The sequence below is a fragment of the Monodelphis domestica genome, chromosome 5 (genome assembly GCF_027887165.1).
Source record: "Monodelphis domestica isolate mMonDom1 chromosome 5, mMonDom1.pri, whole genome shotgun sequence".
Taxonomy (NCBI): Eukaryota; Metazoa; Chordata; class Mammalia; order Didelphimorphia; family Didelphidae; genus Monodelphis; species Monodelphis domestica.
Genome location: NC_077231.1, coordinates 159902509 through 159919585, shown reverse-complemented (window position 1 = coordinate 159919585; position 17077 = coordinate 159902509). Strand labels below are relative to the sequence as shown.

The 17077-nt window shown below is 33.6% G+C and overlaps 1 protein-coding gene across 1 annotated transcript in view; it reads right to left on the bottom strand.

Annotated features, from left to right (window-relative positions):
* LOC103100696 (protocadherin Fat 4) overlaps nt 1-17077 on the bottom strand; it is a 166332-nt gene that overhangs the window by 111018 nt on the left and 38237 nt on the right. The window contains exon 2 of the mRNA XM_007504022.3: nt 1898-1979. Coding sequence (XP_007504084.2) covers nt 1898-1979 — 82 coding nt within the window. The remainder of the gene's footprint in view (nt 1-1897; nt 1980-17077) is intronic.

The following is a 17077-nucleotide window of genomic DNA, read 5'->3' as shown; positions in this document are numbered from 1 at the left end:
TTTGAAGCTATATTCAATACAACATTTTTCTCAAACTCCTCATCCCTCTGACTACGGACCAGAGGTTGATTGCATGTAGTACACTATATGTATTTGAATGGGTCAGCCTGAGGCTGAATCTCAAGTCCATATCTTCCTCTTGTGCTTTGCATTTCTTTCCCTGAGCAAAGGTGACTAAAAAATAGTGCCCTGAAAGATTGATAGCTCCTGGCATCTCCCCCTTAAGTGGAAGATAAAAGGACCACTGCCAGGGGGATGCACTGGCCACGTTCCTATACATCTTATGACTGGCTGGCTACAAAAATGCACTTAGATTGAGTTGCTTCCTAGAGAGTAGTCTGAGGTGAAATCTGTCAAATGGACAACAGTTTCCTAGGGAGCTTTCTCTCCCCATAAAGTATAATGGAGATGATGGGATTCTCTGAGTCCTTTTAGAATGGCATGTGTTTTCTTTAGCTTTATGGGCTCCTTGGAGTGCCCTGTTTTGGATTATTGTTTTATGATTTAAATATTTGTTAATATGTGCTTGTGAGTCTTGTTTTAATTGTTTCTTCTGTTCTGAAGGGGAAAAAAAGTAGCCTTTTTTTTATACCTAGTATTTAGTGCATTTGGTAACTTCACTAAACAACATTCATTCTGTTTTGAAGAGGAACCAAATTTAATCTTTGAGAGATTTTCCTGGAGTACTTCTTTAGGTGTGGACGGATTATAATGAACCAGAAACTATGGAGGGAAAACATATTAGGAGGAAGTGTGGTCAGTGGTGGTGGCAGAATGAAATCTCATCTATGTGAGGCCAGACTACAAGCCCCTTATGGGAAAGAGGATTTCCATGAGCTGATACTTTTACACATATGTTTATTAGGACTATTTCTGAAATTCATTTACTTGTTTATTTGATACAAATTTATTAAACAATGCTACATATGAAGTACTAGAAGTAGAACTGTAATAAATATATGGATGAGTGAAGCCTGATTTTATCCTAAGGAATTTATAATTCATTAGTAGAAAGAAGACATCAGTTTAAACTAGAATATAAGGCCTATGTCATAAGTATCATAATGTAGGCACCAAGTGCTATGGGATTTAAGAATAAGGAGCTATCACTACAGGCTGGGCTGTTTTTAATAATAAGGTATTCCAATTGGGTCTTACAGAATTCTGAGGACAGAAATGGGAAGGGAAGAGACTCCTCAGAAGAGAATGGGGTTAGTATTCTAAGTAAAAATCGAAGCATCCATAATAAAAGTACAGCATGTGCTTGAGGAATGACAATGATTATTTTTATGGATCTTAGAGTGTGTCTAGAGCAATAGTTGAAAGACTAGAAAGGTATATTGAGACAAGATTATAGACCTTAAGTCTTGATCAATGACATATGTAAAACCCAGTGGAATTACTCATTGAAGAACATGAATAATGTAAACCTGGAAAAATATTCTAAATCAATTAATTAAATAAAAATTTTCAATTCATTCATTAAAAATAAAAGACTAAAGACCTTAAGTGTCAGGATAAGGAGTCTGGATTTTATTCAGGGAATTAAGAACCACTGGAGTTAAATAGGAGAGTCATATGGTCAGAGATATGTTTTGGGAAGAATTTCTGTGATATCAGTATGTGAAATGAATTCCAGAGTGAGGAGAGATTTGAGATAAGTCTATAGAGTAGTTTTGCTTAACTCTCCAAATTCTGGTCCTGAATTGGAGCTTTTTTCCAGGGTCAGACTCCAACTTTTGCTGCACTTTCTGGTAGGGTGGTCATGTGGAATGGGTCTCTTCTTGAATTCCAGTTGACTTCCTCAACCCCACCCCAAACCCCTGCCCAATACTTGAGTTTCATAGTACTGAATCTTCAGGGCCTTCTATGATACTAAGAACAGGATAGTACATACCTTGAAGTTCCTTGGCCTGCATTCTCTATATTTGAGGGCTGCCATACTGCTGTGGAAATGTCTACACTCTTCCTAGAATTTTCTTCAAACAAGCAGAATGAAGAGCAACAGACACAATGCTTAAAGATTAATTTGTGTTATATGGGGGGGACCTAATAAATAGAAATAAGAAAACATAGAAAATAGGAATAAGAAAAACATAGTTTTTAAATGACTTCTCTAGTGCTAGTAGGGAAGGAAAGAGAGAAGAGGAGAAAGGAAGGGAAAGGAGGGAAAGAGATACCTGGGAACTTAATGAAGGACCTCATTTCTTGCAGGCTACAGAATCAGAACACTTAAGATCATATATACATGTGTATCTCTCTTGCATGCTGTTTGTTTGCTTCACTTTGAATTGGCTTTTCTAGGATCGGGGATGCCACTGGCATGTAGGAGCCCCAGAATGTTTTTTTCAAAGTGGTACAGATAGACTGTCTGTAGAAATTATTTTATTTTTAAAGATTGTGCAATAACCATGGTCCCATTTAAACTATATTGTCTTAATGATATAGATTTAGAATAAAGGATAGAGAAGAGGTCCCAGTGGGGTAGGCAGGATTTCAAGCTATTCTGAGGGATGAAGATCTGTTCCAGTGTAGGGAGGTAGAAAGATTGCTTCTTGCTTTGTCTCAAGTGTGTCCCAGGCGAGGTCACTTACTATCATTTATCTTTGGATTTCTTGATCATTATTTGGTCTAATGTAAATTTCAGGGTTTTATTGGAATATTTGAGAAAGAGCAGGGCAACTTGTCTCCATTTAGGCAACCAATCTGGCCAGAAGTCCTTGTCAGAAAGACTAGTTAAGAGATAATTGAATGATAAAGGTAAGAAACAAGAAGGACCTTTTACATTGCATTGACTCCTACAGTCTCACTGTGTTAGACAATTCACTCCCAATTCTCTCTCTCTCTTTTCCCAGTGTAGTCCTCCTTAGTCCTTGATTTTGTTTTACTTTGTGTTTTTTTTTGGATATCATTTTCATATTCAACCCACTTCCTGTTCTCTGTCCATATATGTCCCCATTCACTGTCTCAGTAGGGTTAAAATTCTCAAGCATCTTCCATACCCTAATTATCCTAACCAATTTAAGCACTCCAGGCACCTCAAGTACCATAGACATCCCAAGTATATCAGTTATCATCTTATGTAGTAATTCAGTCACTTTAATCACATTGTTTCCCTTCATTACTCTAAGTATCTTAAGTACCCTAAGTATTTCATATATCAGACATCTCAAGTATGTTATTACCCTATATAATAAGGCAATAAGTTTAACTCCATTGTTTTCCTTGATTACATTAAGTATCCTAAATAACTTTTGTATGTTGTTGTCCACTGGAGTTTTCCTTTAGTGTTCTTGAATCTATTTGATCTTCAAGCTCCTCAGCATGTGTTTACATTTGGCCACTCTTCATGCTGGGGGGTCCATTATTTTCACCTCCTACCCCAGTGAGCTGACTCCTTCCTATTATCCCCCTATGTTTTCTTTGGCTGAAACCCTGCTTCACTCTATCTTCTACTGGCTCTATCTCTCCAAAAATTGTTTTGTGGCATTTTCTTTTCTTTTGTGGTTGTTTTAGAGGTAGGTTTGAATGAGCTCAGAACATTCCTTACTCCACCATTTTCAGCTGCTAGAAGTAGAATTCTACCCCTGGGATCTTTCTAGAAAAAAATATTAAATATTTTATGAGATCTCAGAAAAGAAAGGGTGATTATTAGGAATAAACATGTATTAAGTAAAAACAAACTTGTCTAGATTAATCTAATTCTCTTTGATGACAGGGTTATTATGTTGATAGCTCAGAGGAATACTATAACTGTAGTGTATCTTGACATTAGAGAGCTTCTAAAGATTACATTTGTAATCTTATTCAATCCTCAAAATGCTACTGTGAAAAAGATATCACAGTTAATATTTCTTCTATTTTGCTTATATGAAAACTGAGATATAATGATGTTAAATGACTTGACCATGGTCAAACATATAAGAGTATCCTATTCAAGATATTATTTCAGATTCCTCAAACCTCAACTCCAGAATCCTTTTAACTGTCTGGGTCTGCTTCTCAAAAGTGCCAGAGTCTATAAGAAAATGAAGAAACAAACGCAAGTTTGTTGGTAATACAAGTAGGTGGATTCACAGATGTTGTAAATGACCATAACCAAAGAATTCCAATTTCTTTCTTTCTTATTCATGTCTTGGATGAAGATAAATACTATCCTCATCAAATCTGAAGAATCACACAGAACTAGGGGGAGAACTGCTTAGGTGTGCTTATGTGATAAATTTCATTGTCCAAAAAGATTTTCAAAGTCTAGAATGATAGTGGACTCTATCAAAGAGAAATTTAATAGATATGACCACAACCCTATTACTACATAGGGTCAGTTGATGGAGAGATGATACAGTACAGTGTAACATGACAGAACCTCAGCTGGAAAGTATGCCAAATCATTACAGAAAAAGTGAAGATGAAAACACAAGATGCTTTGGAGGATTTGGTAATATCCACACTTGGTCTGCCATTTCTGAAGTATCTGTGTACATCTGGCCTCCTCTTTCCTCAAACCTTCCTGTTATGTGGAATTAGAAGTGAGGTCAGAGAGGGATGGCTAGAAGAAGGCTAATCTATTGTCCAATTAAATCATCATCTAATTAATGACTATTTTTTCTCAATTGAGTTGATGATAAGTAGCAGTTCAATCAGCCAGTGATATTATTAGAAAGAGAATGAAAAAGTATTCTCTATACCTTTTCATATAGAATGCTCTATAACAATTTGTGGGGAGCTCATTTATATTAAATTTCTACCTATAATCCTGAATAAATGTAAATTCTTACAGTCCAATTTTAAAAATATAACTATACCATCAGGAAAACCTGAGAAGGCACTAGAATTTGGGAGAGTTAGCTCCCTACTACACATTCAACATGCTGCTAATGTTATACTGTTACCAAAATAAAAGGGACCTAATTTCGCATTGCATGCCATTCATAGTATTCTACTTTAAAAAGAGAAAGAGGTAACAAGCTCTATTTATGCAGTGCTGGACAGAGACTATTTTGTATAATTTTAAGTTCCACATTGTTAGAGGCATTTTAGGGAAATAGAATATATTCAGAGGCAGATGAGGTAAATGGCAAAAAGACTAAAAACAAGTGATAGTGATATGAAGATCAGTTCAGGAGACTGGGGAAGTTTAGCATGAATGAGAGTAGAATTAGAGAGTATTAATTAATCAACAAATCAGAAAATATTTATTAAGATTGTACTATGTAACCAGCACTGTGCTAAGGATTGGGGATGCAAAAGAGAAAAAAATGTAAAGTCACCAAAGTGGAACTTGTGGTACTTTACACTAACATATACATATATATATATATATATATATGTAATAGTTGCTTCAAATATCATATTCAAAAAAGTTTTTATGTGTAAAATTTATTAGACCTATTGTTCAGTTTCATTCTTTTCTTTTTATAAAAAAAGGTCATGAGGCATATTATAAGAGGTACATTTCAATTCAAAGTAAGAAAGAAAATTCTAACAACTAAATCTTTGTGAAAATGTATTAGCCACTTCAATAGAGAAGAAGGGAGTATTCTGGGGCTTGAGGAATTCAAGGTAGGTCTGATTAACCATCAGGTATGTCACAAATTACATTTATACAGTGTAATAGTAGACATTGGACTAGATGGGTTTAAGAGGGGAGCAGAAACCACTTCAAAATCCAATAATCTATGCTTCTTCACATAAAATTATAGAGGGGGGCACTAAGTTGACAAAGTAGTCATCTCTACCTGTGCAGGGCTTTTTTTACATATGTGAAGGCCTTCATTCTGAAAATATAACTTTTACTGTTACTCTACCTCAGAATCTCCATTGGAGATTTTTTTTTTCATTCAAGTCTTTTGTTCGGTCCTCCAGAGGCTATTAAAAAATTGCAAATTACTTTGTAATAACAAATTGAATCTCTACTGATACTATGAAGCAATGTGTTACAGTAGAAATAATACTTCCTCTAATGTCATTTCACCTTGGATAAATTAATTAACCTTTTGGTAGTAAATCTTCTCATTTCTGAAATGAGTGACCTCGAAATCTATGATCCTATGATATCAGATTCTCTATGATATCTCCTATAACAATGGGATGCAAGACAGGTATCATGGGTTTGGTGGGATAGGTAGAGAAAATGCAGGAAAGAGAAATATTGCTAGCAAAAGATAAGCTTTCGGTACTTGACAGCTTTTACTAGGGCTGCAGTATTATATGGGGTAGCTTGTTGGTGCAGAGGAGAGAATGCCAGCCCTGGGGTCAGAAGGACTCATCTTCATGAGTTTAAATGCAGCTTCATAAACTTACTATCCATGTGACCCTGGGTAAATCACTTAACCCTCTCTGACTTAGTTTCCTCATCTTTAAAAAAAGAGCTGGAGATGGCAAATGGCAAACCACTCCAGTATCTTTGCCAGGAAAAACCTCAATGGGGTTATGAAGAACTGGACACAACTGAAAAGCCTGAACAACAAAAGTAATATGCCTGTGTTCATGTGTATATCATTCATATATATATATATATATATATATATATATGATATTTGTTAGCAGTGCTAAAATGTTGTTTGTCTTTAGAGCCAGTGGGGGAGGGGGGAGAGGAGGGGAATTTCTTGACTTTTTAACAAAACGAAATTATTTCCTTTTTACAAGTATTTGAGAGCCGAACCAATGTACAAGCTAGTTCTCTGAGCATATTAAAGGCTATGAAAGGGGGTATATTTAAAAACAAATCAAAACATGTCTTTCCTCTAACTGTTTTATAAATCTGAGTGTTTTCATGTTGTTGTTTGTCTTTGGAGCTAATGATCACTGAGGAAAGGACACATACCAAAGAGAAATTTAGTTAGAGTCCCTCTAGGCCACCTGGGTCTATGGGAATCCAGAGCTTTAGCAGCTTTCATTAGGTAGTGATGATAGTTTTCTTCTTTGAATAATACTGTGACAAGTAAGGAGAATGAGGTAACTCAGTAAGCAAATAGGACATTCAGCCAAATAAGCCTCTTTATTCACACCTTGTTACCTACTTGACTATTTTTGCATTTAAAATGATGTTGGTAGGATTAGGCAACCCAGTTATGTAAATATCAGAGTAAACTTGGCAGATTGTAGACTGAATTAAACAGAAAGATATGGGAGAAAAAGTAGTCAGCGAGAGTAGTCTTTCTGTCTGGGTAAAGGAAAATAGAGACAAAGATGGGGGAAGAAAGGGTTTGTTCTGTTACTCACCCTATGAGTCACTCTGGTTGCTTGACTGAAAATACCCAGATCTTTCGTGAGTAACTGAAAATCTTTTGAACTGATGCCTTAAGTAGCCCTTGGAGGAAATGGAACAATTCTCAATCTGTTTCAGCATTGTTACACAGCCCACATAACTGTGGAGAATTCAGTGACATAGTGAACTTCTCAAATCAGAAACTCTTTTTAGAGGTTTTGCTATTAGTATAGAAACTGGCACTTATTTATAAGCTTCTTCTGGACTATCCATTTTATCCTAGTGGGACTAACATTCTGCATTTAGTTTGCACCTTTCAAAATGAAAATTCCCAGAACATTTCAGAAAGCATAAGCTTAAAATTTTAAGACTGGTTGACCTCTACAAAAAAAGTCATGCAACCAATAGGCACTCAGTTAGTTGACTTTTGAGAAAAAAAAATGTATCCATAGATTTGGATTGAGGAAAGGAGAAAGAGAGGAAAACAGTGGATGGAGGGAAGGATTCATTCCATCTGATCATTTGAAAATTTGCTTTTTAGATCCCTGTTGCTACATGAAGTATATATGGTCTCAGTACTTTAACTATTAAAACAAAATTTTCAGGAAGAATTTGTGTGATTTGGCACTCACTCACGTGAATACAAAATCATTTTGTTATAAAGATATATCTACATTATGCAAAATGTATATTAGTTCTGTAAAAAATAATGAATTGCACTAATTGGCTTACGTAGATCAAACATCTGGCTGATTGTTGGATTTTTAAATGTTCAGTTATTTTAGCTTCATATGTAATCTTATCTATACTATAATTCATCTATCCTGATGAATTTATTTTCAGTAAAATGATAGCTCATAATTATACCCCAATTTATAATTTACATAGAATTTGCATATGGCATAGAGAATGGACATATCATCCCCATTTTACACATTTGTTCTGAATTATATATCTAGGGATCATCAGAATTAGAACCTGAACTTAGGTCTGCCAATTTTAAACACCACTAACTCTTTCCACTGCACTAGTAAGTTTTACCTGTATTATGTCAGGGACCCTTCAACAATCTAATGGAGTCTGTGGCTTCTCAGAATAAATAATGTTTTAAAATATATAATACACATGATTACAGAGAAAATGTTAAAATATAGTTTTTAAAGATTCACAGATTCCAGATTAAGAATCCCTGTAAAATCCAGCCTTCCACAAGAATCTTTTTTCCATATGCCTTAAAGCTTATGCCTTCCCTCTGCTGATTATCTCCACTTTGCCATATTTGCAGATATAGATATAGATAGATAAAGCTATACATCTTGTTTTACATAGTTGTTTGCATATTATATCCCTCTTAATACTATAAATTCTTTGAGATTATGGACAATTTTTTGGCTGTTCAATTTCCACTACTTAGCACAGTGCCTGGCAAATATGTGACTCCTAATAAATACTTACCAACTACAGACTGACTCCTAAGGTACTTATGTGATGCAACAATAAATCCTTGGAAATGTAGTCAAGATTAATTATATAGTGAAACCTAATAAAGTCATGTGATATTTACTAATCTAACATAAACTACAAATATCCACTATGGAAGTGGATTTCTTCTCTGAGCCTTGCTGCAAGTGGCTCTGTCTGCACTTCCCCCCTACTTGGGGAAAAGAAGTAGCCTGTGTTAATTCTCATAACTTGGCCCAGCTGCCTTCGAGAAAGAAAGGACACAAAAAGACTGGAAATGGAAAGAGTCTCGGTGTGCCCCCTCCTAAGCCCATGGTTCAGTGGAAGGTGCTGATATCCCAGTAGAAGAGACATCACCTTCCTGCTGAGGGGAAAGGGGATACACCATGGGCCAACCAAGGATAGAAAGCAGACTCATTTGAGTCTCTGGTCATATAGGGACTCCTTACTAATGGAACTGGGCAGGCTTGCTAACCACAGGAAGCCTTTACTAGCAAGTAGCAGCTATTTCAATTCCCCCTTCTCAGCCTTTGTATTGTCTAGCTGAGAGCTCAAAAGGAATGTCCATTATTTCCCCTTCCTACAGGGGAATAGACAGGTTCAGAAAATACATTTACATTCCAGTCTGCCATTAAGAAACCACTGCTGAAGCTCAAATAAATGTATATTTTCCTCCCTAAAATAGGGTGTTGCCCTTATACTGACACAGGTTTAAGCTGTGTCTATACTAGCAACCATGTGCCACATAAAATAGATGTTCCTGCATCCGTTTATTTGGCAATGACCTTAAAACACAACCAGATGTTTTAAAGGAGAGCAGACCTTTTACCAGCAAGTGTTTCCAATTGAAATACATTTGTTTTGACTGTATGTTGTTGCAGATGGAAAACATCCATTTTCTTTTTCTTTTTTTTTTGCAGTGGGAATGGATGACAAATGTTGGCAAAACTTGGGTCAGAAAGATTACCAGTGTAGACATAGCTTCAGTAAGAGCTGTAAGTCTATAAAAAACATTTTGGAGTGTTTTCTGTTTTTTTTTTGTGGGAAGGGCATTAAAGCAGTTGTTTATTACAAGAAATGTTTGTCATTATAATTTATACCTAAGTATTATAAATTTATCTCTAACTTTTTACCCTAAACAGCTGTATGATCCTTGTTTATAGGAAGCTACCTTTCTTAAATAATTATACCAGATGGAATAATTTGGAATAACAGCCAGCACTTCTGAGTGTACAATCTATAGCTATCATATCCTTGGAGTCCTGAACGTTATTTCTCATCCTTATCATAATTTGTGTTATTTAGAAATTCATAGCAAAGATACAGATGTGTTCTCCCTCATGTAGCTAGATGGGTCTTTGGGAAATAACAAAAATTATATAGAGCACTATAAAGGAAAGTTAAGTATTATCTTTCTTTTTCTAAAAAGAGAATAGCTAAACTCCAAGAATTATGTGGTATGTTAAGATAACAGGTGAAATGATAGAAAAATAGATTATTTCCTTTATCTTGGTTATTTTATTGTAAGTGAGAACAAAACATAATTAGCTTTTATTAGTCAATCAACAAGCATTGATTAAATCCCCATAGTGTGTCAGACATTGTTATGTAGTGATGAATAAGAAAAACAAAAAAACACATCACTGGAGGAGCTATTCCTTTGGGAAATCTAGGGAATTATGTTGAGGAAAACAGCATACATGTATCATGTATGTATATACATATACATCCACACACATTTGTATATACATATGTAAAATACAGATTATGTTTTGTTTATATATTTATACAAATACAATCTATATGTTTATGCATATATGTATACATAGAGAAATATATATGTGTATAATATGTATACAAAGTAATTGGGAGGGAGCAAGCACATGGGAAGGGATCAATAAAAATATAAATTGGAAGTAGTCCTCTGAACATTGATGGGACCTGTGAATTCTTCTGGACAATACAAAAGTATAAGAAGGAAAAAAAAAACCTTCCCAATTTGAAGGATGACATATTCCAAAGGATTTCTAGGAATATGGAATATGTACAAAGACCATCCATTGGAGCATTTTGATTGGAAGACATAATTAGCTTTCAAAGGTCAACTAGTGTCAGCTTGTCAAAGGATTTAAATGTCAAAGAAGAATTAGTATTTTATTCTAGAAATGAAAAAGCTAAAGTGTTTGTTCTTTGTATTAATTTTTAAAGGAGATGATTAGATCTGCATTTTTATATAAAGAGTATCATTTCACTGCCTTGTTCTTAATATATAATGAGTTTCAATAAAATAATGAAATATTTGGATGGAATGAATAAATAAATAAATGAATGAAAAGAAAATAAAAAGACATGAAAGTTCTAATCCTCAAGGAAATTTTTTCTAATAGGAGAGATAATCCATGAAAGAAATGTTGACCAATGGAAAGGTATAGGTATGACGAGTAAAGGGAAAGTATATAGACTCATCAATTTCTCAGAGTAAGAACAGAATTGATTATATTTCTAGAACTAAAAATGGGAAATGGGAAGAAATATTAGCAATTAGCAAGAAGATAACTGGAAAGTAAAGTTAAGGGTGAATGGAACCTCAGTTAGATGTACTATATTGATTAAGGCTAATATCAAGAATTCCAATGATGAAAGGATTATTTTCTAGGGCTTTGTTATGCTCCTCAAATACATTTAATATATATGTGAATTATAACTGATAATATTGGAAAATGAGCTTTTGTAAAAAATAGAGCAAATAAGTTTCTGTTTAAAATAGATTAATGCAAAGTTTTATTATAATTTTAAATTTCCATCTACTTTTAAACATTTTCATTTAAAGTGTCATACTTCTTGATAAATTTCCCATTTTTCTCATTTAATTCCATTTTCCACATTAGTCCTACCTACTTCTCAATCTACTAATCTCAAATAATTTCCTTGCACCAATATTTTCTAGTCTATTTTGTTATTTACTAACAGAAAAACAATTTTCATTTGCTCTATCTATGATCACTCTTTAAGGATGGTTAATAACAATTAAAAGGGTCAGCATGTCCTTATAACTTACTCATCCCCCAAGAAGAATGTTTATCAGTTAGGAGAAACCTGGGTTACTTCTGAGAGCCTTAAATTGATTCAAGATTGTGAGTTGTTGGCCCTGCCTCAAAACCCCTCAAAACTAGTCTAGTAAAATGATGAAATTAACATCTTAGCAATTATCTGGTGAACCTGGGTAATGGAAACAACACTCATGGGCCAAATAGACCCTTTTTCCTTAAAATAACAGCTAGTTGTTTTATTCTCAAATAATCATTGTGATTATCTCATATATTTACTTAATATGTTCATGTAGTCAATGTACTTCTACTCAAATTGGACAAAAGGGTGAGAGAAACAGAGAATGAAAGAAGAAAGGATTATTTATGCATGCCCTCTCTCATGTAAAGAAACTATCTGGAAACTATCTCATATATGTTCCTATTCGATAGTATCATTTTTGGTAGAAGTAATCCCCATCCTTTTTAAATGAGATATCAAAAAATTAGCTCTTTGGTATTAACAACAATGAAACTACAACTTTAAAGGAAGTTATTTTGATGTAAAGAGGATACTGATGATTTAGTGTTAGTAAGTAATATTCTTTGGCATAATAAATGACAAGTATTCCTTTGCTCTTAACTATCTAATGAAAATGCCTATATTTTATATCAAAGGATCACTTTGCAAGACTGCAATAAAGTGTCTTCATATCCTTTGAATTACTATTTAGAAAATATATTTTTTAAATTCCTTGTCTGAATTTCAGTCACTTGTTTTTTCAGTTATATCTGACTCTTTGGGACCACTTTCTGGGGTTTTCTTGGCAAAGGTACCAGAGTGGCTTGCCATTTCCTTCTTCTGTTCATTTTACAGATGAGTAAATTGATGAAAACAAGATAAAGTAACTTGCCCAGGGTCACACAGCTAGTAAGTATCTGAGACAGGATTTGAACCGCAATCTTTCTGACTCCAAACATAACACTCTCTCCTTTATGGTACTTAGCTACCCTATAACTGTATTAATGACTAGCCATTTTATTTAATGATTTGTGTACAACATTCACTAGAATAATGACTCATTGAATTAAATTAATTCTGAGAATGAAATTTAATTTATACAATATTGACATAGAAAGTAATCATCATTGCATTTAAAATTATTTTCTAAGCATCATCAAAATTAAAATAAGCTTTTAAAAATTACTTTTCTACTAAAAGAATGACTTAAATATGGATCTATGCTAGATATGTATATAGTCTTAAAGGAAATGATCTCAAAAAGAGGAATACTAATCAAACATAATTCAGCCAATTACTGGATAATATTGAAAAAAAATTTTTGCTTAATGCATTAAAATACTTAGAAACATAATTCAGCTACATTAAAAATGTGCTTTAAACTATTGCCAAGACAGTAAAATTGATGATGATTGACTATGTATAAGGCAGTTGTGCAAATTAACATTTTTTGTGGAGAATCCTTTAATTTATTCTTTCCATGTTTCTTAACATTTTGTAGGCTAATAATTTTGATGAAGTTGGGTATTGGGGGTTACTTTTCCAATTATTAATCAATATTACTTATATATTCAGTGACTTTTAATTGGAAGTCTATGATGAAAAACAAATCAAATAAATTTCCTAAAATCTGAAGTTTTTAGTAAAAATTCATGACTAGGAAATGGGTTTGTTACAATGTTATATAAATGATATGTTGTAGTACAAAATCCTGAAAAGGCACAGATGTTGAAAATTAGTGCTGGTGCCATGTGAAGATGAAAATAACAATTTTATGGAATTTCAAATCAGTGAATTTGGTAGTATAATTTTCTTTCTTCTCTATATTTAGAAAACCATTGTTGGAATATATGGTGTAATGAAGAAATGATTAATGTAGTAAACAAAGGCTTTCTTTTTATATGACCTCATAAAACTCCTGGGAATTCCTAGGCTCTACATCTGGTACATCATGAGTAATACTAAACAATCAGATCAGAAAACTTTAATTCAGTAGAATTTAGTAATCATAACAAAATTGAACCTTCAAATATTTTGTGCATCCCAGGCAACAAACAGCAAAATATGAGATCGTGAAGAACATGATTTTTTGCAAATGAGCTAGGTAGCATTGGAATATTTCTGTGATGTTTAGGGAAAGTAAAAGATCCCATGTCACATAGAAGAAATCACTTGAGATTATTATCTGTATAACTATGTATTAATAGCAACACGAATAAGTTTTTTATAGTCTAAACTACATGAATTGATAAGCAAGGATACAACCTGGACTTGTGATTTCATTGATACAGATAACTCTTGGTAAAATTGCCAAAGGAAGTCAGCACCTTTAATGTGACTTCTAGTCTTATGGAGTTGCCTAGAACTTTGAAAAAGTTATAGGACTTACCCAAGGTCCCACAGTTACTATGAATCATAGGTAAATAAATATCATCTAATCCAATTATTAAGAATTAATCCCTCTGTTCCAAAGCTAGTGGACAGGTGGGGAGTTAAAAATAAATTCAAAATATATTGGGTTAAAGTAATAATCATCAAATAGTAAACTGAGTGTATTAAATAGATTACAGGTACAACTAAATTTCTTATTCCTATATATGTTCATTCAAAAATATATTAAATATTCTTAATTTTATATGAACTTGTATCATATTTAGGAAAATACTATAGCTCTTCATGGTCTGTGATGCTTTAATTAGATAGACAGATAGATAGATAGATAGATAGATAGATAGATAGATAGATAGATAGATAGATAATGCTATAGCTAAAATTTCCCTTTTATGTGACGAAATTTACCCTATTCAGTGTTTCCTTTCTCACAATGTATTCCTCTTTCTCTTTCCTTAATTCCATTTTTTAAAATATCCCATCATATTGAACTCATACCTTTGCCCCCTTTCTATGTATATTATTTCTTACCACCTTGAAAAGGATAAAGTTCTTAGGAATTACAATAATTATCTTCCCATATATGTATATAGAAATGTTAGCTTTATTGAAAATCTTAACTTCACTTTTCTTTCTTTTTATGCTTCTGTTGAGTCTTATATTTGAGAATAAAAATTTCCATTAAGTCTAGAAAGGTCTAAAAGTCCTCCATTTTACTGAAGACCCATTTTTTTTCCATGAAGTAATATGCTCACTTTTGCTGAGTAAGTGATTTTTGTTCAAGTCCTACTTCCTTTGTCCTCTGGAATATAATATTCCAAGCCATCTGATACTTTAATGTAGAATGGGGCTAAATCGTATGCTATTGGATTATTTCTTTTTTGGCTGGTTGCAGTATTTTCTCCTTGATCTAAATATTCTTGATTTTGGCTATAACATTCCTACAAGTTATTGTTTAGGATCTCATTAAGGAGGAGATTGGTGGCTCCTTTCAATTTCTATTCTATCCTCTGGACCTAGAATATCAGGGCAGTTTTCCTTGATGGTTTCTTGAAGGATGATGTCTATGTTCTTTTATTTGATCATGGCTTTCCTGTAGTCCAATAATTCTTAAATTATCTCTCCTTGATTTATTGTCCAGATCACATTTTTTTTCAATGACATTTTATATTTTCTTCTATTTTTCTATTATTTTAACTTTATTTGTTTCTTGGTGTCTCATGGAGTCCTTAGATTCTTTTCCTAATTCTAATTTGGGGGCACATTTTTCTTCAATGAGCTTTAGCACCGCCTTTTCCATTTGACCAGTTCTACTTTTTAAAAAGCTCTTTTCCTTAGTGAATTTTTGAACATCATTTTCCATACATCCAATTTTGACTTTTAAGAAGTTCTTTTCTTCAGGGAATGTTTGTATATCTTTTCCATTTGGCCAATTCTTCTTTTTATAGAGTTCTCTTCAAAGGATTGTCCTATTCTATTTTTTAAGATACTAATTTCTTCAACATTTTTGTGCTTCCTTTAACAAGCTGTTGAATAACTTTTCATGATATTCCTGCATCATTCTCATTTATTTCCCCATTTTCTTCTACTTCTCATTTTATCAATAAAATCATTTTTTAACTCCTCCATTAATTCTTTTTGAGCCTTAGAGCAATTCCTATTTTTTTTGGAGGTGTTGGTTGTAAAACTATTATTGACTTTGTAGTCTTCTTCTAAGTTTGTGTTTTTGTCTTCTCTGTCATCAAAATAACTTTCTTTGTTGCTTATATTCCAGAATTTTTAAATTTTGTTTTAATTTTTAAAACAATTTAAAGTTCATCTCTATAATTGTGGTAAAGGGAGCACTGTTCCAGTTTTCAGTGTCTTTGTGCATCTGCTTTCAAAGATAGCTCTGGGGAGCTATAAGCTTTTAGTCTGTTTAAGATGGTGTTTAATATTCTTCTAGTCTGTGCTCTGGTCTGTGAGAAACTACAAGCACCTTAAAACTGTGACCAGGTTCCTATCCTCCCCTGTGGGTACAAGTGCTGAGTGTTAATATTCTTCTTCACCATGAGACACCAATGCAGGAAGAGACCAGGATCTGCAGATGGTCAATTTAACAAATGAATCCCTGTAACCTCATTCTAAATAGTTATCTAAACCCCCCTTACCATCTATGACTGAGAGCTTCTGAAGTTCTGAAGTCTTTGCTGCTGAAGCAGCTACTCCCAAAACAATTAAGTGTGTTTTGGGTGTACTGCTTTGTGGTCCATTTCCACCCTGATGCAAAAAGTCTTTTGTGCTTGTCTTCTAAATCATTTGGGGCTGAAAATTACGTAACCCTGTCTTTATGTGGTTTTTGCTGCTTTAGATTTCATTTTGAGACATTATAGAATACTTTTTGGAAGAAAGAGATCAGGTGTCTCTGCCCTTCTAACATTCCCTCTCAAAATGGAATCCTATCAGTTCTTTATTATTGTTCATCCTTACTTTTGAAAAGGACCAATGACATAATGGGGGGGGGTATCCTGACTTGGATTTAAATGGGGCACAGTTGCTCAAAGTTGTTAGCCTTACTCTCTCTTCTAGCCATTGTTAGGAGACTTCAACATTCTTTTGAATTTTCCTCAAATACTCTCACTTCCTACTGCCTCAGTCTCTTTCATTCTCATGACCTACCTTTCCACTCCAACTCAGCTACATACAAAGATGATCATATTCTTGATCTTTCCATAACCCACAATTTTCTACTCATATGTTCATCAACTTGAAATTCTGTTATTTGTATTAATTTTTTATCTTTCCTAATGATAAATCATAAATGCATCATTTTATTTACATAAATGGAATTGGGTTCTCACTTTAGCAAGACACTCATGTTACTTCTCCCTAATCAATTCACGTTCCCCTTCTATTCTAAACTGACTTTCCCTTCAAATCTTCCATAGCATCCCTTTCCCCCTTGCTTTCTCTTTCTTTCTCAGTTTT